This window comes from Perissodus microlepis, chromosome 7 (genome assembly GCF_051167445.1).
Source record: "Perissodus microlepis isolate ML-2025 ecotype Zambia chromosome 7, ASM5116744v1, whole genome shotgun sequence".
Classification (NCBI taxonomy): domain Eukaryota; kingdom Metazoa; phylum Chordata; class Actinopteri; order Cichliformes; family Cichlidae; genus Perissodus; species Perissodus microlepis.
This window is the reverse complement of record NC_140467.1, coordinates 30,778,641-30,801,741: the sequence shown is the minus strand read 5'-3', so window position 1 is coordinate 30,801,741 and position 23,101 is coordinate 30,778,641. Positions and strand designations below refer to the sequence as shown.

The 23,101-nt window shown below is 37.3% G+C and overlaps 1 protein-coding gene across 1 annotated transcript in view; it reads right to left on the bottom strand.

Annotated features, from left to right (window-relative positions):
- The window catches only part of onecut2 (one cut homeobox 2), a 44,193-nt gene extending 39,004 nt beyond the window's left edge, over positions 1 to 5,189 (bottom strand). The window contains exon 1 of the mRNA XM_084934618.1: positions 3,596 to 5,189. Coding sequence (XP_084790744.1) covers positions 3,596 to 4,817 — 1,222 coding nt within the window. The 5' untranslated portion in view covers positions 4,818 to 5,189. The remainder of the gene's footprint in view (positions 1 to 3,595) is intronic.
- Positions 5,190 to 23,101: the final 17,912 nt, after the last annotated feature.

Here is a 23,101-nt window from a genome sequence, read left to right as displayed (position 1 = left end):
TCTGGATAAATAGAGTTTATTAAAAAGGAAAAAAAATAAATGAATGAAAAACTGAAGAGACGCACACACATGACAAATGCACATATCCAGGAGTGAAAGGGATCAATTTCAATTTACTTAATTTCACCCACAAAATCCAATATCAATATCCTATATTCATGGAAAGTCCTGGAAATGTATATAAACAAAAGAAAACCCATAAACAGCCATGCTGAAGACTTATTGTTGGATATTACACCGACTCTATAAAAGCAGCTAGATATAACATTTAAAAATGTACTAATCTATAAACACATTAAGCCGGTGAAAACGATTTAATGTATTTATCTGTGACTTAAAGAAATGTATAAAATGATTATTTGAATGCTGTATGCTATCATCTTAGTGTCACTGTATGCGCTTATAATCATGCAGGTTTTAGAGGGTTCATTAGTCTGTGTGGGAGATTTTACAAACTTATAATGAAGCATGTAAATGTGCAACTTATCAAAACGTTATAGTTTTTATTACTTTTATAATGAACATTTTCAATTTACAGTGATTATTTACGGAAATTATGAATAAAAAATAAAATACAAAAGGTAAGAATTCCTTATAATGATCATTTTAATACAAAGATTTTAATTTAATACTACTTCCAGGTAAATCTGCATTTGTTCTCTGGTATCTTGTATGTACTTTTGTTTGTTTAGAGCTACTGAAATCAAGAGCATAATTAAAATGAAAAAGATAGTGATCCCCTAAAACAGAGTATTTACCAGATTTCTTTATTTAGACTAATTCGGTGCTGATTATTTCTCCTATGAAGGCAGCTGGGATTAATTAACTTGAGTCAACCAATAAAACTGAAGTGGATTTCAGCGGATAGCAAAATACAGGCAGACATTGTTCCTGAGAATCTTTTTTAAGCTTTTAAAGATTATAATATTCCCAAGTATCCCAAACTCTACAAAGTCTATTAGTCAGAAATCCTACCAAAGTAGCTGCGACTGAATGTTTCACAAATCTGTCACTTTGCTGCTCCACATGTCACTCTTTTTATTTGAAAGTGAAAGACGTGCCTCCCAAATTTAAAAACAAGGTATATGGTTTGTTTGTTTTTTATTAAAAAAACGAATTAAAATACAAATTGATGCATTTTGAAAACTATTTATTATTTAAACTTGAAACATAAAAAGTTGATGTTTAATGGTTTACCTAAGCAGTACAGTGAAAATACTACTACTACTACTACTAATAATAATAATAATAATAATAATAATAATAATATCCTTGTTGGGGCTGCCACACAGTTTTTACATCCATTTCATTCTTATTTCCTCTTCTTTCTTACTTTTTAATCTCATGTTTATTTGTGTTTTCTTTGGAATTTTGCATAAATAAAAACAATGTAAAAGCATATTTACACAGAGTGAGGCACTGACACTACATATATAAATTAAGCTTATAGGTTTAACACAACAAGGGTGAATGCACCACTGAAAATATGCAGGTTATAGCTTAAATATGCAATAATTACAAACTTCACACATCAGGTAACTATAAATACCGTTTCGCTTAAGCCAGGACACCATGACGATAAAGTATGCTTAGTATAAATGTAATAATTTGTAATATTTTGGATTGTCTTTGTGTTTTCTCAGCTTTTGAATAGTTATAATTTTGCATACATAAAAACAATGTGAAGGCACATTTCCTGCACCTAAAATATCTCAGCACAGAGTTTTGGCTTTCCTTCCAAAGGAAAATCACCAGTTTTATGATTAAAGAAAAACATTTTTAATCTGTGTTTTTAACAGGGCATAATTTACTGAAGTTTGAATTCATGTTTGTTTAACAAATGGTCAGAAATAAGAGGAAAATACAAAGATTTCTATCAGGTGAGGTAACACACACTTTTTGCCTTTATGTATATGCGAAGCATTTGTACTTATCTGCATATTTAAAACTTCAAAATGAGTTTTGAAGCCACAAGAAACTCTGGCATATATTTTTAAAACAAACAAAAAGAGAATAATTTTAACGATTTAAAGTCTTATGGTAAACCAGATAAATATAAACACTCATCATTTGTGCTTTTAATGGGACATAATGAAAGTAAAGACACAATTTTAACAATATGGGATCTTTTTTAACTTATATAAAAACAGCAAAAAGTCATATGTGTGAATGACTGTGCAAAAAAAGTAATTTTAAATCACTCACAGTGCATAAATCATGCAGTTTATAGCAAAAAAAAAAAAAAAATGCAGCCCTAATGAAAAACACTTTTTTTTTTCAGATTAACATGAAAAAAATCATTTTTAATGTGATTTAAATAAACTGGCCTCTCTTTGTTTTTTCTGTTTTTGCATGTAAAAACAATATAAAGGCATATTTGTATCGTGGGAGACACTAAAAAAAAAGTTTAATAAAAAAGCTGAAATGATGTGGAGCTATAATTTACTCCCAGCAAGCAAGCTATGAAGTATGCAGGCATTAAGACGTGGATGTGCAGTGGGTAGTTTAAAGTCGTATTCTAAACCACGTAAATACAAATACTGCTGTCACTTGTGCTGCGCTTTACATTTTAACATGAAAATAAAGAACCTTTGATATAATTTAAGACTCTAAAATTACTACATATTCAAAGAAAATGTCTCTGTTGTGATACATAGATGACCAAATCCCAATAGAAACATTAAACGTTTATCACATCTTGGTGTGAAATTAAATGCAAGCCTTTCCATGACCTGACCTTTAAAAAGGGGGAACTGGCCCGTTTTAGTGCTGCTCCTGCAGACAATAGAGGCTGGGACAGGGAACAGGTTCCTCACTAGAGGGGGCACCAGACCCACCGATTCTGCAGACCTTCGTGTGTTTATGTCACAGCTTTCTGATTGCTTCAAGCTCCACACAATCAAAAACAGATCCTCCTGAACGCCCCCATCACACTTCTCCACCCAAATGCTAATGCAATCGCAATGCAATAAGCATTTAAGGAGCTAATGACAGTAAAAACACCAGCATTATAAGAATATTCAACCCTGAGAATATATATTTACACCCGCGGATGCACATTAACAACCACAAATTATACCAAAAATATTGTGCGATGTTTAGCAGCTTTTATTGTTGTTTTATTTTCTTGGAATTTTAAATATATTTATTATTAATCTGGGTGTTATTTAAAGCAGAATAACTCGTAGATTTTTTGTGTTAGTGCAGCGTTTTCCTCGCTGCATTGGAGGGACTGGAAACTGAAAGAGGAGGATTGTTGGAGGGAAATCCCATGACCTTGTCATTTCCCATCGATCCTTTTGTGTTATTGATCAATAATGGTAATCATAACACCGGTGAGTCTAAATAAATCCCAGTCACCTAAATTGGAGTGGCGCGTGAGGAGCCACGAGGAGTGAGAAAGAGAGAGAAACCAACCAAAATAAAGCCAGTAAGAAGATTAAAAGTCAGCTAGTGATAAATGCTGAGGAATCATTTGAGGATATTTTGTTTTAATGTGGAGGATTTCTCCTTTTTCTTCTCGCTGTGGCACAAAAACAAAGCAAAGCAAAGCAGCAGCAGCAGCAGAACAGCTCAGGTTGTTTTCCTCTCTTACCTGCCAGTCTGAGCGCGGACATTCTCTGAAACTCGGGCTCCTGCAGCCACTTCCACATCCTCCTGAAGGTCTCCCGGCCTGACTTTAGTTTACTCCAGGGTTTGGGGTTCCTCAGCAGGTCCGACAGGGTCCCCTGGGAGCGGCACAGCACCCTCTGGGCGAAGATGGCCTGGGGGATGCTGTACCTCTTGAGCTCCGCCGTGATCCTCTGCGCAACCTCCTTAGTGTTGATTTCTTCCAGCTGTCCCGAGCTGTTCCCCCCCTGCGTCCCCGAGGAGGAGGGCGTTCTTTCCCGGGTGGAAGCCAACACGGGCCCGTGGGATGGAGACTGGAGGTGGGGGTGAGAGTGGGGGTGGTGGCCCGCCGAGGAAACGACCGGGTGTCCCGGGTGGTGCATTCCGTTCAGGTGCGGCATCATCCCGCCAGCCGGAGCGCCGAGGCCTCGGTGCTGGTGGTGGTGGTCCCCTCTGGCCAGCATAGAGGCTGTGTGGTCGAAGTTCAGCATCTTGTCGTGGCTCCCGTGCGTCGTGGTGCCGTAATTGTGGAGACCCTGTTGGGTGTTGTGGATGGAGCCAAGGCCGTTGCCCAGCACCGGGGAGAGGTTCTGACCCATCCCGGACATGTGGTCCTTGTGGTAGGGGCTGTAAATGTTGTTCATCCCCGGCAGTCCCCGCTCGTCGCGCATCAGGGTGAAGCTCCCGCTCACGTTCCCGGAGAGCCGCTGGTGGTGGTGGTGGTGGTGATGGTGGTGGTGGAACTTGTCGGACACGGTGGAGATGGGTGGCAGCGGCTGCAGCGGGGTGAGCGTGGTGTAGGTGCCGCTCATCCCCATCCCGGGAGAGGAGGTGTCGCAGGGCACGCTCATGGCGTGGTGCAGCGGCAGGGACAGCTCCGGCCGGTACTCCCCGCTGCCGTCAAGAATCGTGGCCATGCCGGACACCATGGCCGAGCGGGAGGACGCGGCGGCGGCGGCAGCCAGGTCCTGGTGTATCCGCAGGGTGGACGCCGCCGCAGCCGCAGCCGCCGCTCCGGGTCCCGACGAGCCTCCGCGGCCGTGGTGCGGGCTGTGGCCGCTCATCAGCTCCGCATCAGGGGCCACGGAGCTCACCGCCACCCCGCCATGCAGGCTGCCGATGCCGTCCATTGTCATGTCCGTGTTCATGGCGTAAGCGTCCAGGTCCTTGGCCAGGCATCTATAGGCGTTAGTGTAGGCAGTCTTCATTCATCTGTCCTCTCAGTCCATCAGGTCGAGCAGAATTATCTCTCCTTCTTCTCCTCCTTTCTCTCGCCGCTTCTCCCGTGATGCGCCGGGATGGGTCAGTAGCCGTGTCCCCGTGTTTCCTCCACTCCCTCGGTGTGTTTCCCCCCCGGTCCTCCTTAAGGCCTCTCCAGCTCGCTCTCTTTGTAAAAAGTGTTTTATCTCGATCATACGGGCCTGTGCGGTGGCTCCCCCATATCCAGCCCTCTCCTCCTCCTGTGTTGCTCTGCTCCTCAGACGGGAGCTGTCCACGGTCCCCTAGCCGACCTCTCAACCCAACCTGCTGGGTGAGGAGGCGGAGGGGGAGAGGCGAACTCGTATACGGGGTGACTGACGGTGGAAGAGATCAATTAGAGGGACGGAAAGGACTGTGGGGGCGTGGTTGGCTGAAAGATAGGCCAATCAGCGTTTTTAATGATTGCAGCTGTGGGCGGGATCACCGCTGTTATGATATCGGTCTAAAGAAGACTTCATACATATTTTTATGTACTAGTTTAACATTTTTGATTAAAAAATAAAGACCAGTCCCCTGCCATTTTATGTGCTTATTTTAATTATCTATTTATTTATTTTCTTTTATTAAAGTTATTGAGATATTTTACTCAATGAACTTTGTACACCACATTTTACTGTATTTTAGTCTGATTTCCACGTTTTGATCTTCTTACGTTGTGATACTCAGCTTTTACATAGCATTTTGCTGTATATCATATAATTGTTTTAAAATGATCGCGCTAGTGGGCTTCTTAATATTATATTTTCAGTTCTTTATATAATATTTAATTGTATTTAATGAGCTGTTTTACTCTATTTAGCTTTAGTTCTTTTTAAATGATAATTTATAGCATTTTACTTTAAATGTTTAAATGTTATCGAATTACACTAATCTTTTTGCATGGCCTATTGAGATATTTTATTTTGATTTTTACTCGTTAAGCTCCTTACTTTACTATATTGAGCTGTTTACATGATATTTGATTAAATTTGTTGAGCCATTTTACTTTATGGAGCCAAATTAGAGTTGAATACCAACTGTCTTATTTTCTTTAATCTGATAACTACTTATTGAGCTCTTATTATAATAAATAAACTTTTTTGCTTTGCATGTCATTTATTTACCTTCTTCAGATTTTTGGTTTTGTCATATCCTGCTTCATTTAAGCTTTTTTTTTTAATTATAGATTTTCTTTCGTGTTTTGGCTGCTGTACCGTTATTTGCTTTTTCCCAGCTTCTGGCATAAAGAATATATTTATCTTGTTTTCTTATCTAATTTTTTTTTAAATATATTTTAATGATGTCACCAAGAACATGTATGACATGTCTCCTCCTGAATTTATGGTATTGCAGTATTGTCTGTCTGTATATTACTCCCACAAACTGTGATAAATTAATTCTGAAATTGTAAAGACTGTGCTGTACTTGTGCAGTGCAAGGCTTAAAGGTCATTATTGACATTGGGAAGGAGTCTGTCTGTTCTGGGGCTTTCTGTCATGTTACACGGCCTTCAGTGGCACATCTTGTCCAGTTTTAAAGACACCACCATGAAGAAGTCCTTCATATTCAAATTCAATTTTTATTGTTAACTTAACTGACAGCCTGATCTACTGGTGACACAACCAGAATATAGTGAGACCTATTCCAACCAAAATTTGAAATATAAGGCTTTACAAGATTTAATTGTTCCTTCTAAACAAATCTGTTTAATTATTTATGTCATATAGGGCTTTACATTAGACATATAAATAATTTAATACACATGACTGAATAAACTAGAAATAAGGAAAGGAAAGAGTTTTTAAAAAAAAAATAAATAAATAAAGAGGTGTTGAAAATAATACAGAAAGCTTGCTCCATAGTTTGCCAAAATTACAAGTGCTAACATAAATGTGGTGTAAAATCATTATATGGATTTCTGAGTGTGAGCATAACGGCCATGAAACATTTCCACTGATATGAATGTGAACTGAGCCTTTAAGGCCAGTTTGGTTGAAGGTGTTCAGCATTAAGTGTGCAGATTCCCTAAATCACTTCTTCATCCTGCAGGCATTCGTCTTGGTGCTTTCCTGCGAGTGAAACCCAAAAAACAAAGACTTTAATCCGTGCGTTCTTTGTAACAAACCAAGGATGCTGTGTTTTCTCCTCAGCTCCTGCAACAAAAGATGCAATTTGCCCACAGGGATCATTAAAATTTGATCTCATCTCAGCTCTCATCGCATCACCTGCTGTCTCTGACTGTTCACCGTCAGTGTGGGGACAGGCAATAACACATGACAAAAACGTGAAGCACAGAGGAAGTGAGCCTTTATGCTTGTCTGATATTAAACAAGTGATGTTTTTGCAAAATACCACATGATTGTAACACTGTTTAATCTCAGCAGTCTTTTTGCAACTTTTTGATGCTGATATCTGAACGGACTGCAACAAAACGTAAAAAATGATACCTATAATTGAGACTCACCATGTATATTATATTTATTATCATTAAAAACTACCAGGTTAGTTTTAGCCGATAAATATAATAGATTAAGTTTGAACGAAAGTCATGGTTTGGGTTAAAATGAGTTTTTTCAATTTTTCCTCCGTCGCCAAGGTGATGCACCCCCTCTGAAGAGTCCAAAATGTAGGTATTTCATGCACTGAATATAAATATTCCATGTTCCAATTACCACTTTTTACAACCGAGAATCGGATTGTGAAGGCCTCCATTTCTGAATGCTGCTTTATCCAAATTGCAGCAGATCCCTACAGGCTCTCCTGAGGGTGGTACGCCTACAGGAGGGCTGGCCCACAGAGACCAATGAGCCACACAGACGAAGGCCTGGCCAAAAGGCCCTCACCGATTAGCTCCTCCCTCAGGCTTAACTCCAGGGAGGTTCCCCTGGTAACCCAGAGCCCTGGCTGGGCAAGGTAACATGGACTACTGTTGTTCTCTTCAAAGTGGTCTTCTGAATCTCACATAGTCCTTTCCCCTCATCCTGGACCATTTTACCTTTGGAGACCCCACAAGGAGAAAACTGGTGCTGAAGGACAACACAGCTCCTGGGATCATTCAGGCACACAAACCTTTCCGCCATACTAAAGTGGCATTTCATTGGACCATGGACTCTGAGAGGAGCCGGTACTCCTGCAAAAGGAGCCAGAGCCTGAGGGGTTTTGGGCATGTCCAACCTGGAGGAGCTCTCAAGGCTGACCCAGGACACAACACAGAGATCATGTCAACATGTACACAGCATAAGTTATCAGTCCCTAAATGCAGTATCAGCACCTTCAGCAATTCTAGAGCTAGTCACCATGCAGGATATAAAAGACATACTGACTGACTAATAGAAGATTTTCATTAACTTCAAACTATCTAAAACGCATTTGTGAAAGTAATTTGACCCATCACCCTAAAAACATGTACTTTACACAGTTATAGCAGAACAGGGCAGTTTAGCCAGCTAACTCAACTCAGCGCTGAGGTTCTGCAGACATTTGACCGCTAACCACATGACATTTACTTATTGGCCACTTTGGATGTGTCACAATGTAGGATCATCACAACTTTTACTTTGATGGCAAACCTTCTCCAGTTCCAGTGTTCGTTGTACTTTTTCAAGTTTTATTACCACGTGGCTAATAATTAGGGACTGTTTGCTGACAACCATGAAAAACCACAGGCAACGTTCTTTCCAGTGAGAACCAGAAACCTCCAGGAACCGCTGCTAATCAGTCAGTCAATGCACATCTTTCCCCAGAAACCAGTGGTTGTCCAGCATGGCTGACAAATATGGAACAATCTGCAAGTAATCTCACTTGAATTACCTCAATACAGGAAATCTAATGGCTTGAAGAAAGAATTGACAGAAAGAAAAAGAATGGGGAAGTATTACAACATAACATTACATGCTTTAATATTAAATGAGACCAGAAGTGTCTTAGACAAGGCATCCCCACCAAAGTCAATACTTTATTTTCTAACTTTAAAGAAAATTATCTCAAACCAAACCAGATCTTTATGACTTTTTCCTCAAACTCCACCTCTCCACCAAAATTCAGTTGGGTAATAATGAACCTATGTACCTCATTTAACTGGTAGATGAATATTGTGGGTGTTAGTGCAGCTGGACTGTAGTTTGATGCTGGTTGGATAGATGTTTGCAGCCGTGTAGCTCACAGTGTTGAGCGCTGGCTGCTGCAGCGTAAATGATGTGGTGGTGTGTCGGGACGTTATCGACAGACTCCGGGTGGAGTGATGAGCGTGGGAGCTGCACTGAGAGAGCATTATAGCCTGTAGCCAGTTCACTTTACAATTCATTACACTCCCAAGGACAAATGACTGCTAAATAACTCTGTCTGCCTCTCTGTCTCTGTGCCCTCTCCAACTGATCACTGCTATTGTTAGATAACAAGAAAAAAACATGCAGTTATTTTAGATCCAGTCAGTAAAAGTTCTGCTTTTTATGGCTATTTCTGTGGCTTCATGAATCTTCATGAATCTCATCAGTGCAACATTTTCTAAAGTAAGGTTTTGGATGGTGAGAGTGCTGATTGTTGGAGAATAGCTGCTTGGTGGAGCATTGCTAATCACTATTTTAGCTTTACTTTGGCTTTGAGAGAGAAATATCCAGCCTGTTCTCATTCTTGTGTCATGGATGGAGCTGAACAGGTAGAATGATTTTTAACACCGGCTGCTAAACAAAAATATCCACCTTTTTATTTCTCACACATACGATCGGACATTTAATCTGTGCTAACACCCATTCGTTTTTCTCACAGGGCAAAAAAGACATTAGCATTGTTCTAAGCAGCCTGCTAAGGAATTACAGTACTGTGCAAAAGTCTTGAGCCACCCCTTAGTTTCTGTACATTTTGCCAGGAAAATGTAAAAAGCAACAGTAGCGTTTGTTCAGTTCCAGTAAGCTTGAAAGTCTGCATTTGGCAAGACAACCTTTGTTCTTCAACACAGTCTGAACTCTCTCAGGTGAGCATTCTTCTAATTTTTTAAAGTAGTCTTCAAGAATAGTTCTTCAGGCTTCTTGAGTTACATTCAAGAGGACATTTTTAAGGACATGATTTTCAGACACTGCTCATCTGTTTTAGAGATCTTTTATCTTTTTTGTAAGCCTGGCACTTCTTTGCCTCCTCCACTTGTCCAGTTGATAAAGTAGCCACAGCTGGAGGCCCAAAGAAGAAGTGGGAGGACTAAAAAAAAAAAACTATATACAGCAGATGAAAATCACGTCTTTAAGAAATAAGAAAAATCCAGCAAAGACCTGACTTTCTGAATGTCCTTCAGAAAGTCTGGAGAATTATTCCTGAAGACGACTTAGTAAAATTATAGGAAAGCTTCCCTGAGTAAGTTCAGATTTTGTTGAAGTATAAAGGTGATATATTGAGATATTGACTTTCAAACTCATGAAATAGCAAAATGGATTTTAAAAAAGGGATAGCTAAAGACTTTTGCACAGTTTTGTGTATAATAGAAACATAATCTAAAACAATCTGCAGAATAATCCAAATAAAAACAGAAGTGGTAAAGTGTAGGAAACAAAATTTGTGTCACTGCCAAGACTTTTGCTCATGACTGTAGCTATACGAGACGGCAGGAAGATGTCGTACTTAAAGTAAATAAATAATAGTAAATGTAAGTAGGAAGTGTTTGTGTACACACTGTGAAATGTCTTTAATAGACACTTTTGATATTTCTAGTAGGGAATTATAATCACTCAACAATATTCTCAACGTAAACAATTATACTCAGAGCGTTTGTGATGACTATATATATGACTTTGTAAACATTTAGCACTAAAACAATATTACTAGTTGTTTCTATTCTCAGTGTATCTGAATAAATGACCAGGATTTGCTTCCACTTACAAAAAAGTCAAAGTAAAAGTTAAAGCTGCTCTAAACAGTTTTTTAAAACATGATTACTTATTTTCTTCTTTTTTGGGGTTTTTTTGGTTCTCTTTAGTGGACTATGGTAATTATATAAATTACATTTATTTAGTATTACTGGAAGTTTTATTCCCCACGAATATATATATACAATATTTTCTTTCCTCAAACCAAAGTTTATTTTTTGCAAGTTCAGCTCTCCGACTGGGTAAAAGTCTCCCTCAATTATTCTGTATGTTTTATATTTTTTCAGCTAAGGGCCCGTAAAATACAGATTTTGAGAATTCACTGATGAGAAGGAGGATGAACCACAGAAGAAAAGGTGGTGGATGAGACAGAGAATGGCGAGAGGAGCAGTAGGAGGAGGAGCAGGATGGGTAGTTGGGCAGATGTTGCTTTGTTTAAAGACTATTGTGTAATTAAGGCCAGAAGAACAGAAGCCTGACCCATTTTCTCCTTTTGATCAGTTGTCAGAGACTCTGCAGGGGGTCTGCTGAGGGATAACCTGTCTGTCTGTCTGTCTGTCTCTTCTTGAAACTTTCAGCTGTCTCGCTGAGGAAACACTGCAGGAGAAGCAAACTGTTTATGTTTTATGCTCCACTTGATATTTTTAACTGCACGGAGAGGAAGAAAAACCACAGAGAAAGGTGACGTGCCGAGCAGGATGAGCAAGCGAAGAAGAAGATGAAGAGCAGGAAGAAAGAGGTGAGGTAATAAGGAAGTTTGGGGTCGGTCAAGGAGATTGAGGAGAGAGGAGCAGCTGTAGGCTGAGGTGGTGGTGATGGTGGGTTGAGGGGGAGGGAGGGAAGTGACCGAATTTGGAGTCAATATGGGGGTGTAAACAAAACAAATCACTTCCCAGCAAAACTTTAAGCTCCGCCCCTTCTGAAAAAGTTCATATCAAAATTTCCGAAACATGCATGAACTTTTATAAATGACTGGCAGACACATTTTGTCTTAAAACCAGTAAACTTGTATTTTCCTCCAATAGCTCCAGCTCCCATGAGACACGTACGTGAATCATCTCAGAGGGGTACACTGTTGGCAAACATTAGCTAAAATAAATAAATACAAATATTTAGTAATTAATAAAATCAGTGATTAAAAGATACATGTGGTGTAATTCTGACTGTCAGTCAATCTGTCAGTTGTTTTCTGAGAAACGGTTTAACACCTCTGTTGTACTAGAACACCAACCCACTGGAGACTGACATTTTAACAATTCACAGATATGAAGTTTAATTATTAAAGTCTCAGTAATGTCCTTAAAGAACTGCGCACTGTACTCTTAAATAATAGTTGTACACCGTTTGATGATACGACACCATAAAGAACTATTTTGTGCAGGCGAATGATACACATTTTTTTATTCCTTACAATTTGAGTCCACAAATAACAAAAACAGAAAGAAACATGTACCAAATACTATAATAGGGAAAATCATAGATACACCACTGACCCAACCGGTCGCAGCAGATGGCCCCTCCCTGAGCCTGGTTCTGCTGGAGGTTTCTTCCTGTTAAAAGGGAGTTTTTCCTTCCCACTGTCACCAAAGTGCCTGCTCACAGGGGATCATTTAATTGTTGGGTTTTTCTTTGTATGTATTATTGTAGGGTCTACCTTACAATTTAAGTGCCTTGAGGCTGTTGTGATTTAGGGCTGTAGAAATAAAATTTACTTGAATTGAATTGAACTGAATTAAAAAGCATTATCAATAAAGTAAGAAAAAAGTAAAAGCATATCATTTCTGTGTGAATCTGGTCCTCACCGAAGAACAACATTTTATCATCAGAAATACAGAGTTCATTATTTCAAAGGCTCAGGAAAAACAAGCATTGCAAATGTTAAAAAAAAAAAAAAGTTTAAAAAGAAAAACAGGAGAAGGAAAGTCACGGTTTTATTGTCAGTCATTTCTTTAATACTTGTTTTGTATTCCAGTGAATGATGGACTGAGAGCACATTAAGTAATTTCCAATGAAATTATTTAACATAAATAAATAAATATAAATAATACTGAGCAATTAATTTACTGACTATAATTTTTTTTCATATACAAACTGCAGTGCTGCTGACTTGTTTTGCATTTATTACATTTTTTTTACATCACCACAACGTTAAATCTTACATTATTTAATAACAGTTATGTGATTGTATTCAGTTGCATGTTACATTATATAGAATTACAACTACATTACTTTACCTTCACAATGATAATAATACATTTTCTGTGATGTTTTACTGCATGTAAATGTTTTGTACATTTGGAGCACATTTTTGCTTCTATACACTAAGAAGACATCTTTCTGCAAACTCGAGGAGCTCTTTAGATCTCTGACCTGTCAGTGTTGCGCCTTTGGTGTCCCTGTACATGAGCACACACAAATCCCTCAGTGATGACGCATTTAATTATGAACTTATCTGGCAGAGAAATTACTACCTAAAGCAGCAACTTACTGAATGCTCTTTGCATGTAAAACAGAACATCCATACCTTTATTTTATAAGGAAAACGGTCAATTTTAGGTCTGGTGGTCGTCACTGTTCCCGAGACTCTTTTTCTTATTACTTTTATCAGAAAGCACTCTTATGTTTTATCAGAGAAACCTGATCTTCATCCTGTTATTAAATTAAACACACTACAGATTTATAGAGGCTTTAACACATCATTGCACATGTTTGACAGACTCAGTTGGCATCTTCTTGATAAAAGACTAATTCACAGTGCAATTTGTGTAAAGGCTGGGAAAACACAGCAGGTTCCTCTGCCGTGTTTCCTGGTGAGTTTTAGTGGCTACGGCTGGTTGTAAAATGTGAATGAAGCTGAAAAAAAAAGAAAAAAAAGCTGCAGGTTGATCTGGATGCTTCCTCCTCCTGCTTCCTCCTCTCTCTCGCTTCCTCTCTCTCTGTGTCCCGGGCCATCTGCTGTGCACAGAGCAGTAGTATTGATCTGCAGCTTTGTGCTGGAGACCACATGCTAATCTATAGTGTTAGTGACAAACACTGCTCCGCTTTGCCTCGCATCTGTCCCACTGACTCTCTCTCTCTCTCTCTCTCTTCTCTCAGTATAACTAGTGTCATCCTCCCTCTCCCTCTCTCCCTCTCTCCCTCTAAATGAGCCAGCAGTTTTTAAACGGGGGTCCATCTGTCCGGTTGTAAACTCTTCCTCCTCCTCCTCCTGCTGCAGTGGTTGGTTGCTGGTGAGTCCTGAGTCGGTAGGCTTGTGTTTTGGTGTTTCATGGCAGCCATTTTTGGTGTTGCATGTAAGACCTGATGACGAGCGGAAGCAGAGGTAATAGAGACATGCTGTTGTACATATGTGCTGCATATAAATAGATGTGTGTTTATTTTAAAAACAGGGATATTTCAAATTAACATTTCTCTATTTACAGGCATATAAAGGATTTTTGCTCATGTATGCTCTCTTAAAACAAGCAATGATTTCATACAAAGATTTACATAAGTGCATACATGCATATAGATAAATAAGAAACTATTAAATGTAAACCTAAATGTATACAAACCAATAAAGTGGCACTTTTAAGACACAAAGATTCAGCTGTTTACAGATTGTCATGTATATAAATGGATTAATGGAAATATACAGAGAGAATACGTCTAGAAAAGATACACAGGAAAAACTGTAGAGCTTGAAGCAAAATGTAAAGACTCAGATATTTCTGATGTAAGTTTAGAGATTTACTGAAACAATGTGAAGGTTGATATGCATAAAACAGATTAAAGCAGATTATAGGAGATTTGAATTAATTGTTGGTTCATAAAAGTGATACACAGTACACAGTATAACATTTAACAGTAGTAACATGTTTTAAAGTAAGATTCTGTAGAAATATATACAGCATATGCAATTTAAAATTAAAGGCACACACAATCAATATAATATGTAACAATTTGTGTAGCTGATGACATTTTGTCAGGTGATTTGCATTTAAATAGCGGTTTCTATTCATAATATAGAAGAGGCATAGACAAACATACACAGTATTTGCATATTTATATGATTATAAAAATACAATTTCTGCCATAAGTCCAATTCATAATTAAATGTGCATAAAAAGACACCAGGATAGTATCACCACAGATACATCCATAATTTGTGTAACTGATGACATTTATTTAATTGTTTTGCAATAAATTGGATGTTTATATGAGTATTTATATCCAAAAAGTTGAAATATGAACAAGTTTAAAATGAAAAATAAACACAATATAGACATTAAAACCAATATAATTTGCATAAATGTATCAATACGTAAAAAGACTATGCATAGATTTTTATGCTTAGACCTATTGTTGAACTTCACAGCATCCTTGCTCTCAGCATTTGTATTTATAGTGCAGTGATACAGCCTATTTTATGCTGCATGCATTGTATTTTTACAGTTTTTCTGAATTGCTAAAACACATTTCCTAAAATCTCATCTCTTTGTCTCAAAACACTAAACACAAACTCCAAAATTCAAGCTACACACGCAAAACCTTCGACTTGTCTCGCAAAACCAAACATTTGACCCAAAACTATTTTAACTTAACTCAAAATCAAGCACTACTGTCAAAAACCACATAAAACCAGCCAATGTGCAAACACAACTTAGCAACGATTACACACTACAGAAATAAATACAAAACACTGTGAGATAGCGGAAAATAATATGTAGTTATTCATTCATTTATACTTGTACTCACATTTTAACAAAAAAAGAACAGCAGCAAAAACAAGATATATATATGCATACATATTCTATATTTTTACAGCATAATCAGATTATTTAATCTGCCTCAGCATCAAGCCTCTGTGCTGGGTCAGGCCACAGGACTTCATCCACATCACATGTTATGGTCTCCCTTGCAAGGCAACGAGGAAAGAATCCTTTAGCATATTGAATCCAGCCCTAGCAAGATTCCAGTCCTACCTCACAACTTGCTCCATTCAATGCTTGAAGTAGATTTTCCTTTGTGTAAGGGTTTCGGTCGTATACTTTCCATCACCATGCTGAGAAAAACTCCTCGATAGGGTTCAAAAAGGGAGAGTATGGTGGAAGAAACACATTGATAAAATGCTGCTCATTGTGAAACCAATTGCGTATTCTTGGACCATGGTGAAAGCTCGCATTGTCCCAAATGATATGGGATGCTCTGCCTACTCGCGATCTCTTTACTCAAGCAAAGCATCCAGGAATCTAACTAGAAGTTCGTTGTTGTATGGCCCAACAGTAACATGACTGTGGAGAACCCCATAGCTGCTGACGGCAGCACAGATAGTTACATTTCCACCACGCTGACCAGGCAGTTCAATAATGGCACGTTGACCTATGACATTGCAACCTTTTCTTTTCCTTTTTGCTAGATTCAAAATGTATGTTGTCTTCTGCTGCATTTCATGCAGTCAAATTGCATTATGCATGTGGCCGTCTTTCAATTCTAAACAAAATACCATTTTGTTATAAGTATACTTGTATACATAGCACATGTATAGATTATACTATTTCATTTACAGAACTAAAATTAGTTTGTTGTGTAAAGAGAATCTTTGAGCTTGACTCAATGGTTAGGCCTCATGAACACATCTTCGTGGATGAAGCTGTATTCAATCTCGCAAAAAGCAGAAGAAGAGGTTACAATATGTGTTTTCAATTTGTGTGTTAATCATGAAAACAGTGTGTTAGTTGTGTTTCACTTCTGTAGCCTGTGTGCATCGTTCTGGGTACAAGTGCACCACACTGCTAAATGTGTGTTGTGTTTGAGAATGTGTTTAGAGTTTTGGTAAATGGGAGATTCAGATTTGCAAATGGTGTCCTAACCAGATGAATAGTGTTTAAGATTTTGGCAACTGTGCGATTGATTTGATGAAAGAGTTTTCATAGTTAACAGTTTAGTTTTTACAATGGGATTTAGTGTTTCAGCAATTCAGAAAAACTGTAATTTTGCATGGCTGCAAATAGAATAATAATAATAATAATAATAATAATAATAATAATACATTTTATTTATAGGCACCTTTAAAAACCCTCAAGGTCACCTTACTTTAGTACAACAAAATTAAAAAAAAAAAAAAGGGTAAAAAAACAAGTATGAAATATAAAAGGTAAAAATAGACTCAGAAGGAATCATGATGAAGGATGTGCAGTTTTTGCAGATATTTTGAGTTAGTATTGAAAAAATGAAACAAACAGCTAATTTAGAGTTATGTCAATAATATATAATAATTATAATAATAATATAGATCTATACATGTACAAAGATCATATATGGACAAACATATAATGATAAAACAGAATATTTTAATGAGAAAATATGAATGTATGAAGCTAACATAAATATAATGAACATATCTATGGACACATAATACATTCTGAAAAATCCTTTTTTTCCTAATTTCTTTATAGATATATAGAAATGTAGGCATGCAAGGTTGTATGAGATCTATAAAATACTGCTGTTTTTAACATGATATTTGTTGTAATCTGCTAAGATCATTTATAAAGACAAGAGAAGAGATGGTTTAATTATGGTTAAATGTCTACATTATGAAGTGATTTATAGATGCAAAATCTGCAGCACAAGTCCGCGTCTTTATGGAGAGAAGACTCCGTCCATGGCTGCCTGTATAACAGCATTGATAAATGTTTTAGAGGCTTTAACTTTCTGCTGTAAAGAAAAAAAAGAGCTTTCTGTGTGTGTTCTGGGGATAAAAATTCGAGCAAACTTCAAATATCTTCCTTCTTATTTTCTCCCATCTTCCCCCTTCTCTTCTCCTCATCCCTTTTCTCTTCCTCCTTTATTCTCCTCAAGCCTTTTCAAACTTTCGGGACCTGCTGCCTCTTTTGTTGCGGCTCTGTTGGCCATGAAATCAGTCTTTGATGGGAACACAATGGCCGCGTGCAGAGCCGACCCGCTGTATTCAAATGTGACCGCACGCCATTATTGCTGCATTTCCAGCTCTAAATAAACACTCCCATAACAGCCTTTTATCTCATGCTTTTATGAATTTCTATATTAGCTGTTGGGCATTCTTGAACTGCTGCTAAACTCCAGCCGAGTGCAACAAATCGGCCGTTTAAAAACTTGACACTGATGGTCAGGGTTGGACCGACGCGCCTCGCAGTTTTAACTGGTAAAAAACATGTTATAAGGAAGTCAGCCTTGTTTTTAGAAAACAAAAAAAGAAGCAAATGAGCAAACTTTCATAAATAAAAGATGCTGGATTCATTATTTTTTAATGGAGAAGGGCAAGGCATATAAATGAGTATTTCTATAAATGTATCACTGTTAGCGAGCTAATTATCTCTTGCAGGCAAATGGCGGGAGGTTCTTTAAAAATTAAAGTGGGAAAAACACAAAACAAGACACCGAAATATCATCAAATTGTGTGCAGAGGCGTGAAGGAGCAACAATATAATGAAAACATCCACTGTCCATGAAAAACAAAGACAAGAACAATAAACTGCAGTTATGCCAGCCTCACGTGATGTGTAACATTAAAGGAAAACAGTGACTCAGATAAAAGTATGAAGTATAAGAAATATAAAATATAACAATAGTAAACAAGATATTCCCAAAGGGACAATTAAAGAGGGTGTGAATGCATCAGCAGCAGTGCAGTAACGGACAGAAAGTGTAAAAATACAAAAAAGATTGCCGCTCCATGTCGTCAATGTTTGTTTGTTTTTTTTAATGGACTGTTTGCCTTTGTTTTGCAGCTACAGCACCATGCTGTCATGCAACATCAGCAACACGCTAAAAAGATCAGAGCTGCCATTAACCACTCTTTATTTAAACATGCGGATATAAAAAAAATGCATAAAGGTAAGGAGCTTCATCTTGTATCACTATATGATGACATGTTTTAAAGGTAAAATGATTAACAGACATATACATTAAACCCGTGCATAGCACTCTTACACTATACACTCTTAACTGAATATTAGAAAACATTACAGCTTGGAAAGTAAAGCACACAAATGCAGGAATTCAACCAACACAAAGCCAAAGAATCTTTATCAGGTCATGTGATGAGTCCACTACAAAGTCCAAAACGGGGTAAACAGAAATACAAATCTTCACAGGGAGAATGAGGAACAGACCGAAGCGTTTCCACACATAACAAACCCAATAATTAAACCTGCACTACGACATGAAGTGAAAGCTCAAAATCCCAGCACGCATAAAAATCAAATCTTCAAACAATGAGCAGAAACAAAGTGAGAACTCAGAATCATGATAAAGCTGAACAGAAAAAAAGCCCTGAGAACACAGAGTGCAAAACTCCAAAGAATCCACACTTTACTCTAAGACCAAAATTCCTTTACAGAAGATTCAACAATATACCCAAGGATCAAATTCACCACACACCCAAAAATCTAAACTTTACAGTTTAGACAAAGCCCCACTGAGCGTGACAACAGAATTTTGTTGTTTCAAGGGGTAAACACAAGGGTGAGGGTGTTTATTAGTTTTTCCCGTAAATGTGAAGACTCGAGAGAAACATTTTAAAGGTGAAATATTTGAATCTGTAAAGTTCTTTAACTCTTTTGAATTAAATTAAGTGAATTTATGTTTTTTTATAGTATTTACCATCTTTCTAGTATTTATATATAGTACAGACTGCCTTGAAAAAAATGATGTATGTTACTTGTGTGAGTATTATAGTGCTCAGTATTTTTAAACAAGGGGACGAGGTAAAGTAGAATCAGGAAGTAAGTTGATAAGTTGGTAAATTATATTTTCTGCTTATTTCTATTTAAATTTTAAAATTAGTTTTCAAAAATGTGCACTCACAGTAAAGATAACATAACCTCAGTCTTCACACATTTTACAATAATTAACTTCCATACTGTTATTCTATCATCTGCAACTCATAACATACATTTGAAAATGTACAAATCATAAAGTTTTAATAGCGCTGCTGCTCGGATAAGAGAGGAAACAAAGAGGGCACAAATCAAACAAAATGAAATATTATTAACTCGTCTTGTCTTTAGTTAAATATTGAGCAAGTAGATATTTTTACATTTTTTAACCTGCACATGGAAAAGGAAGAAATATAGTATTTTTCATGATTATTAATGCACTTATCATTTCTACTCATTAACTAGGTTTTATACACACACGCGTACACACACACACACACACACACACACAGATTTGTGTGTGTTTTAGCAAACATCAGAGGGAACATGGCCACAGGCAGCGACAGCTCATGCTAATTCAGATCAATATTGGTGATGAACTTCCATGTGAGCTCAGTTTCCTCTCGGTGATCTGAGGGCAGCTTTACTTCTCATCTCTGCACTTTGGTTCACACTGCATGACCTGGTGTGTGTGTGTGTGTGTGTGTGTGTGTGTGTGTGTGTGTGTGTGTGTGTGTGTGTGTGTGTGTGTGTGCAGTATAATGCAGTACACAATGTATAAACAGTCTTGTGATCAAGGTTGTTTTTGTTGAGTAAAGTGTTGTTTACATTTTATAATTTACAGGTTTCTTTTTTTCACTCTGAAGAGAAGATGAACTTGATTTTAACCTAAAGTTAAACAAAACGTTTTGCAGTGCGTTTCATCTGTGCTTTCTCTGGTTTTGCTGACAGTGCACAGTTTGACAAACAACACGTTACTGTGTTGGCCTAATGGAGGAAAAAATCATTTGTTTTATTAGTTCAATTATTTGAAATAATAAAATTAAAAAAGATTTTGGCAGGCACAGTAAGTATTATCTGTTTGAGATTTGCTTTTGTTTAAAAAGTTTTAAACAAATTTCTGTGATAAAGACTGTGATGTTTTGATTACCAGCTTTAATAAATCTTTAGTTTAAAAACAGAAAATGTGACCCTTTTTTTATGTGCAGTGTTTTAGAAGACCCTGTTTTTGAATACCCCCACATGTGTATTAATTTCAAAGCCAGACCAAGTTTTTAAAGTTTGGTATTTCTGTTTGAACTATTTGGAGCCTTGTGCCATTGCGATGCAGGGTTTTCTGAATGTTCCTGCAGCAGGGCTCGTTTCACAGAAATGTTGTCATTTTTGATTCTGGACTGGTATGTTCTATTTGTCCATATTGTACTTACTGTAGAAGTCAAAACCAAGAAATATATTCTGAAAAAATTGGAACCTTAATTTTTCAATTTCTTCCCTTTACGTCTTTTCCCTTTTATCTTTATCCAGCATTTTATTTTATTTTATTTTATTTTATTTTATTTTAGCGTTATTTGTGTCTGTGTCATTACAGTTACATCAAAAACAATAAATCAGAACTGAACACCAGATTAGATCCTAGGACTAAAAGCTTAATTGTTCCTGGATTCTGGGTTTATGTTGTGTTTGATTCTTCTTTCATATTATTGAGTTTTGGTTTCAGAGGTCTGCACTATGAGGCAGGAATTGGGCTTATCCTGGTAAAGGGTAAGGGATTCACTGGGGTACATCGCTACGTTAAATTATGCTGCAAACCTAACCTGCTTCATAGCAGAGACCGACGCTGTCACTGCCTACTGACAAATCAGTTCTCTGGAAAACAGCATCACCATTCCAGGAAAATCCTTCAGACCTCTGTGTGTGGACAGTAGGAGGGTCTAAAGTCTTTGTGTTTCCTTCATAAGCATCAATCATGAATAGAAATTCTTAGATAAAACTTGATTCCTTAGTATTTTTTTTCTGAAAACTGCAATTTTATAACAGTTTCATTGTGCTATATGCACTAGCACCATTGTTGCTAGTGTCAGTATTGTCTGTTGTCTATTCTGTTAAACTGAGAGCAAAGAAATAGCCCAATTCCTTGTATGTGACATATACCTGGTCAATAAAGCTGATTCTGATTCTGATGTCTGTCTAAATCTATTTGTACTTGTTGACCTTATAGCAAATTTGCATATAGACTAAGCCTAAGACTAAAGTCTGATATAGACTTGTGCCGATGATGTATCCTATGTAAGTGTCCCCATGTTTCTAATGCAATGCCAGCCGAGATTAAAAAAATGTCATCCATCCATTCATAAAATCCTGGGATTTTTTCCTCCTGCTCTTTATAATGGTTAGTTTTTTGATGTCGTTGTTTTTCATACATTCCCATCCATTTGGGCAGTTTCTGAAATCTCCCTCCAGAAATCTGCTGACATTTTTTAGGCCTTCTATTTACACTACAATCATCGTACTTTATACTGAGGTGATGATTGTTATTCTCTCACTGATTACTGCAAAAACTACAGTGAAAAGGTAGCCGGAAATGCAGGAGGAATCGACGATGCTGAACTGGCCATTGTGGGAGGGTCACGTGTATTTACATTTGCAACACAAACAAAAAAAACTGACACACAGGACACCAAAATAAATAGACATAAACACATAATTTTACACAAAATACATGTAAAAACATTACAAAAGTAAGTAAAAAATTGGACTTCCAAGGAATAACCTGCCTTATAAACCAGCTGTAACACCATTATAAAGACAGAGGGCACACACACACACATTTTAAATGCCAAAAATAATTTTAAATAATTCACAAAGATTTTCCCCCTTCTTATCTTTTTTGTCAATAAAATGGCTCATTTTCCAAAATCTGAGCATCTGAAGCTGATTTCTGCAGAGTATCAGGTTTAGTTAGAGACTCGCCCATTAACTACAGGACTGAAAGAGGGGGAGGGCTCTTCCTCCTCCTCCTCCTCTCCTTCCTGCATGATTATTTAATGTCCTCTGGCATGTTGCTCTTTTAATCATAGCATTTGATTTATTGATTTCCACTCGTCAAGAAGACGGTTGAGCGTCTCTGAGTTTTCACAACACTGATCAAAGAGAGGAGAAATAAGGGAAAGAAGAGCCGAGTTTAATATTTCACGAATCGACACGTTTGAATTGGAGACGACAGCTGAAAAAAAAAATCATCTGAGGATTTCAAGACTAATTTTTCTCTTTTTGCTCTTTTTATATATTTACAATATATATATATATATATATATATATATATATATATATATATATATATATATATATATATATATATCTTTGGCTTTTTATTCTTATTTTTCTCATCTGCGCGATATTGGCTTTCGTTCTTCTACACATGATGTAATTTTTTTTATCTGTCACTTTGAATTTTATGGGTTTATTTTGGTTGGGCAAATAAAAAGATCTATATATCTCACTTTACTTCAATGAGACAGACCTGGTTAATCATTTTAGCCACTTTTACTTCTTTAGGAAGGAAGGTGATTGGTGCCAAATTTATCCTGACGAAGACGTCCTGAATCGGACTCAGTGAGAGATTAAAAGAATAGAGGGAGGACATTAAAACAGCCCTACTCTGTGGTAATAGAACAATAAAATACACCAGCATGAAAATCCAACTACTAATATACACAAAGT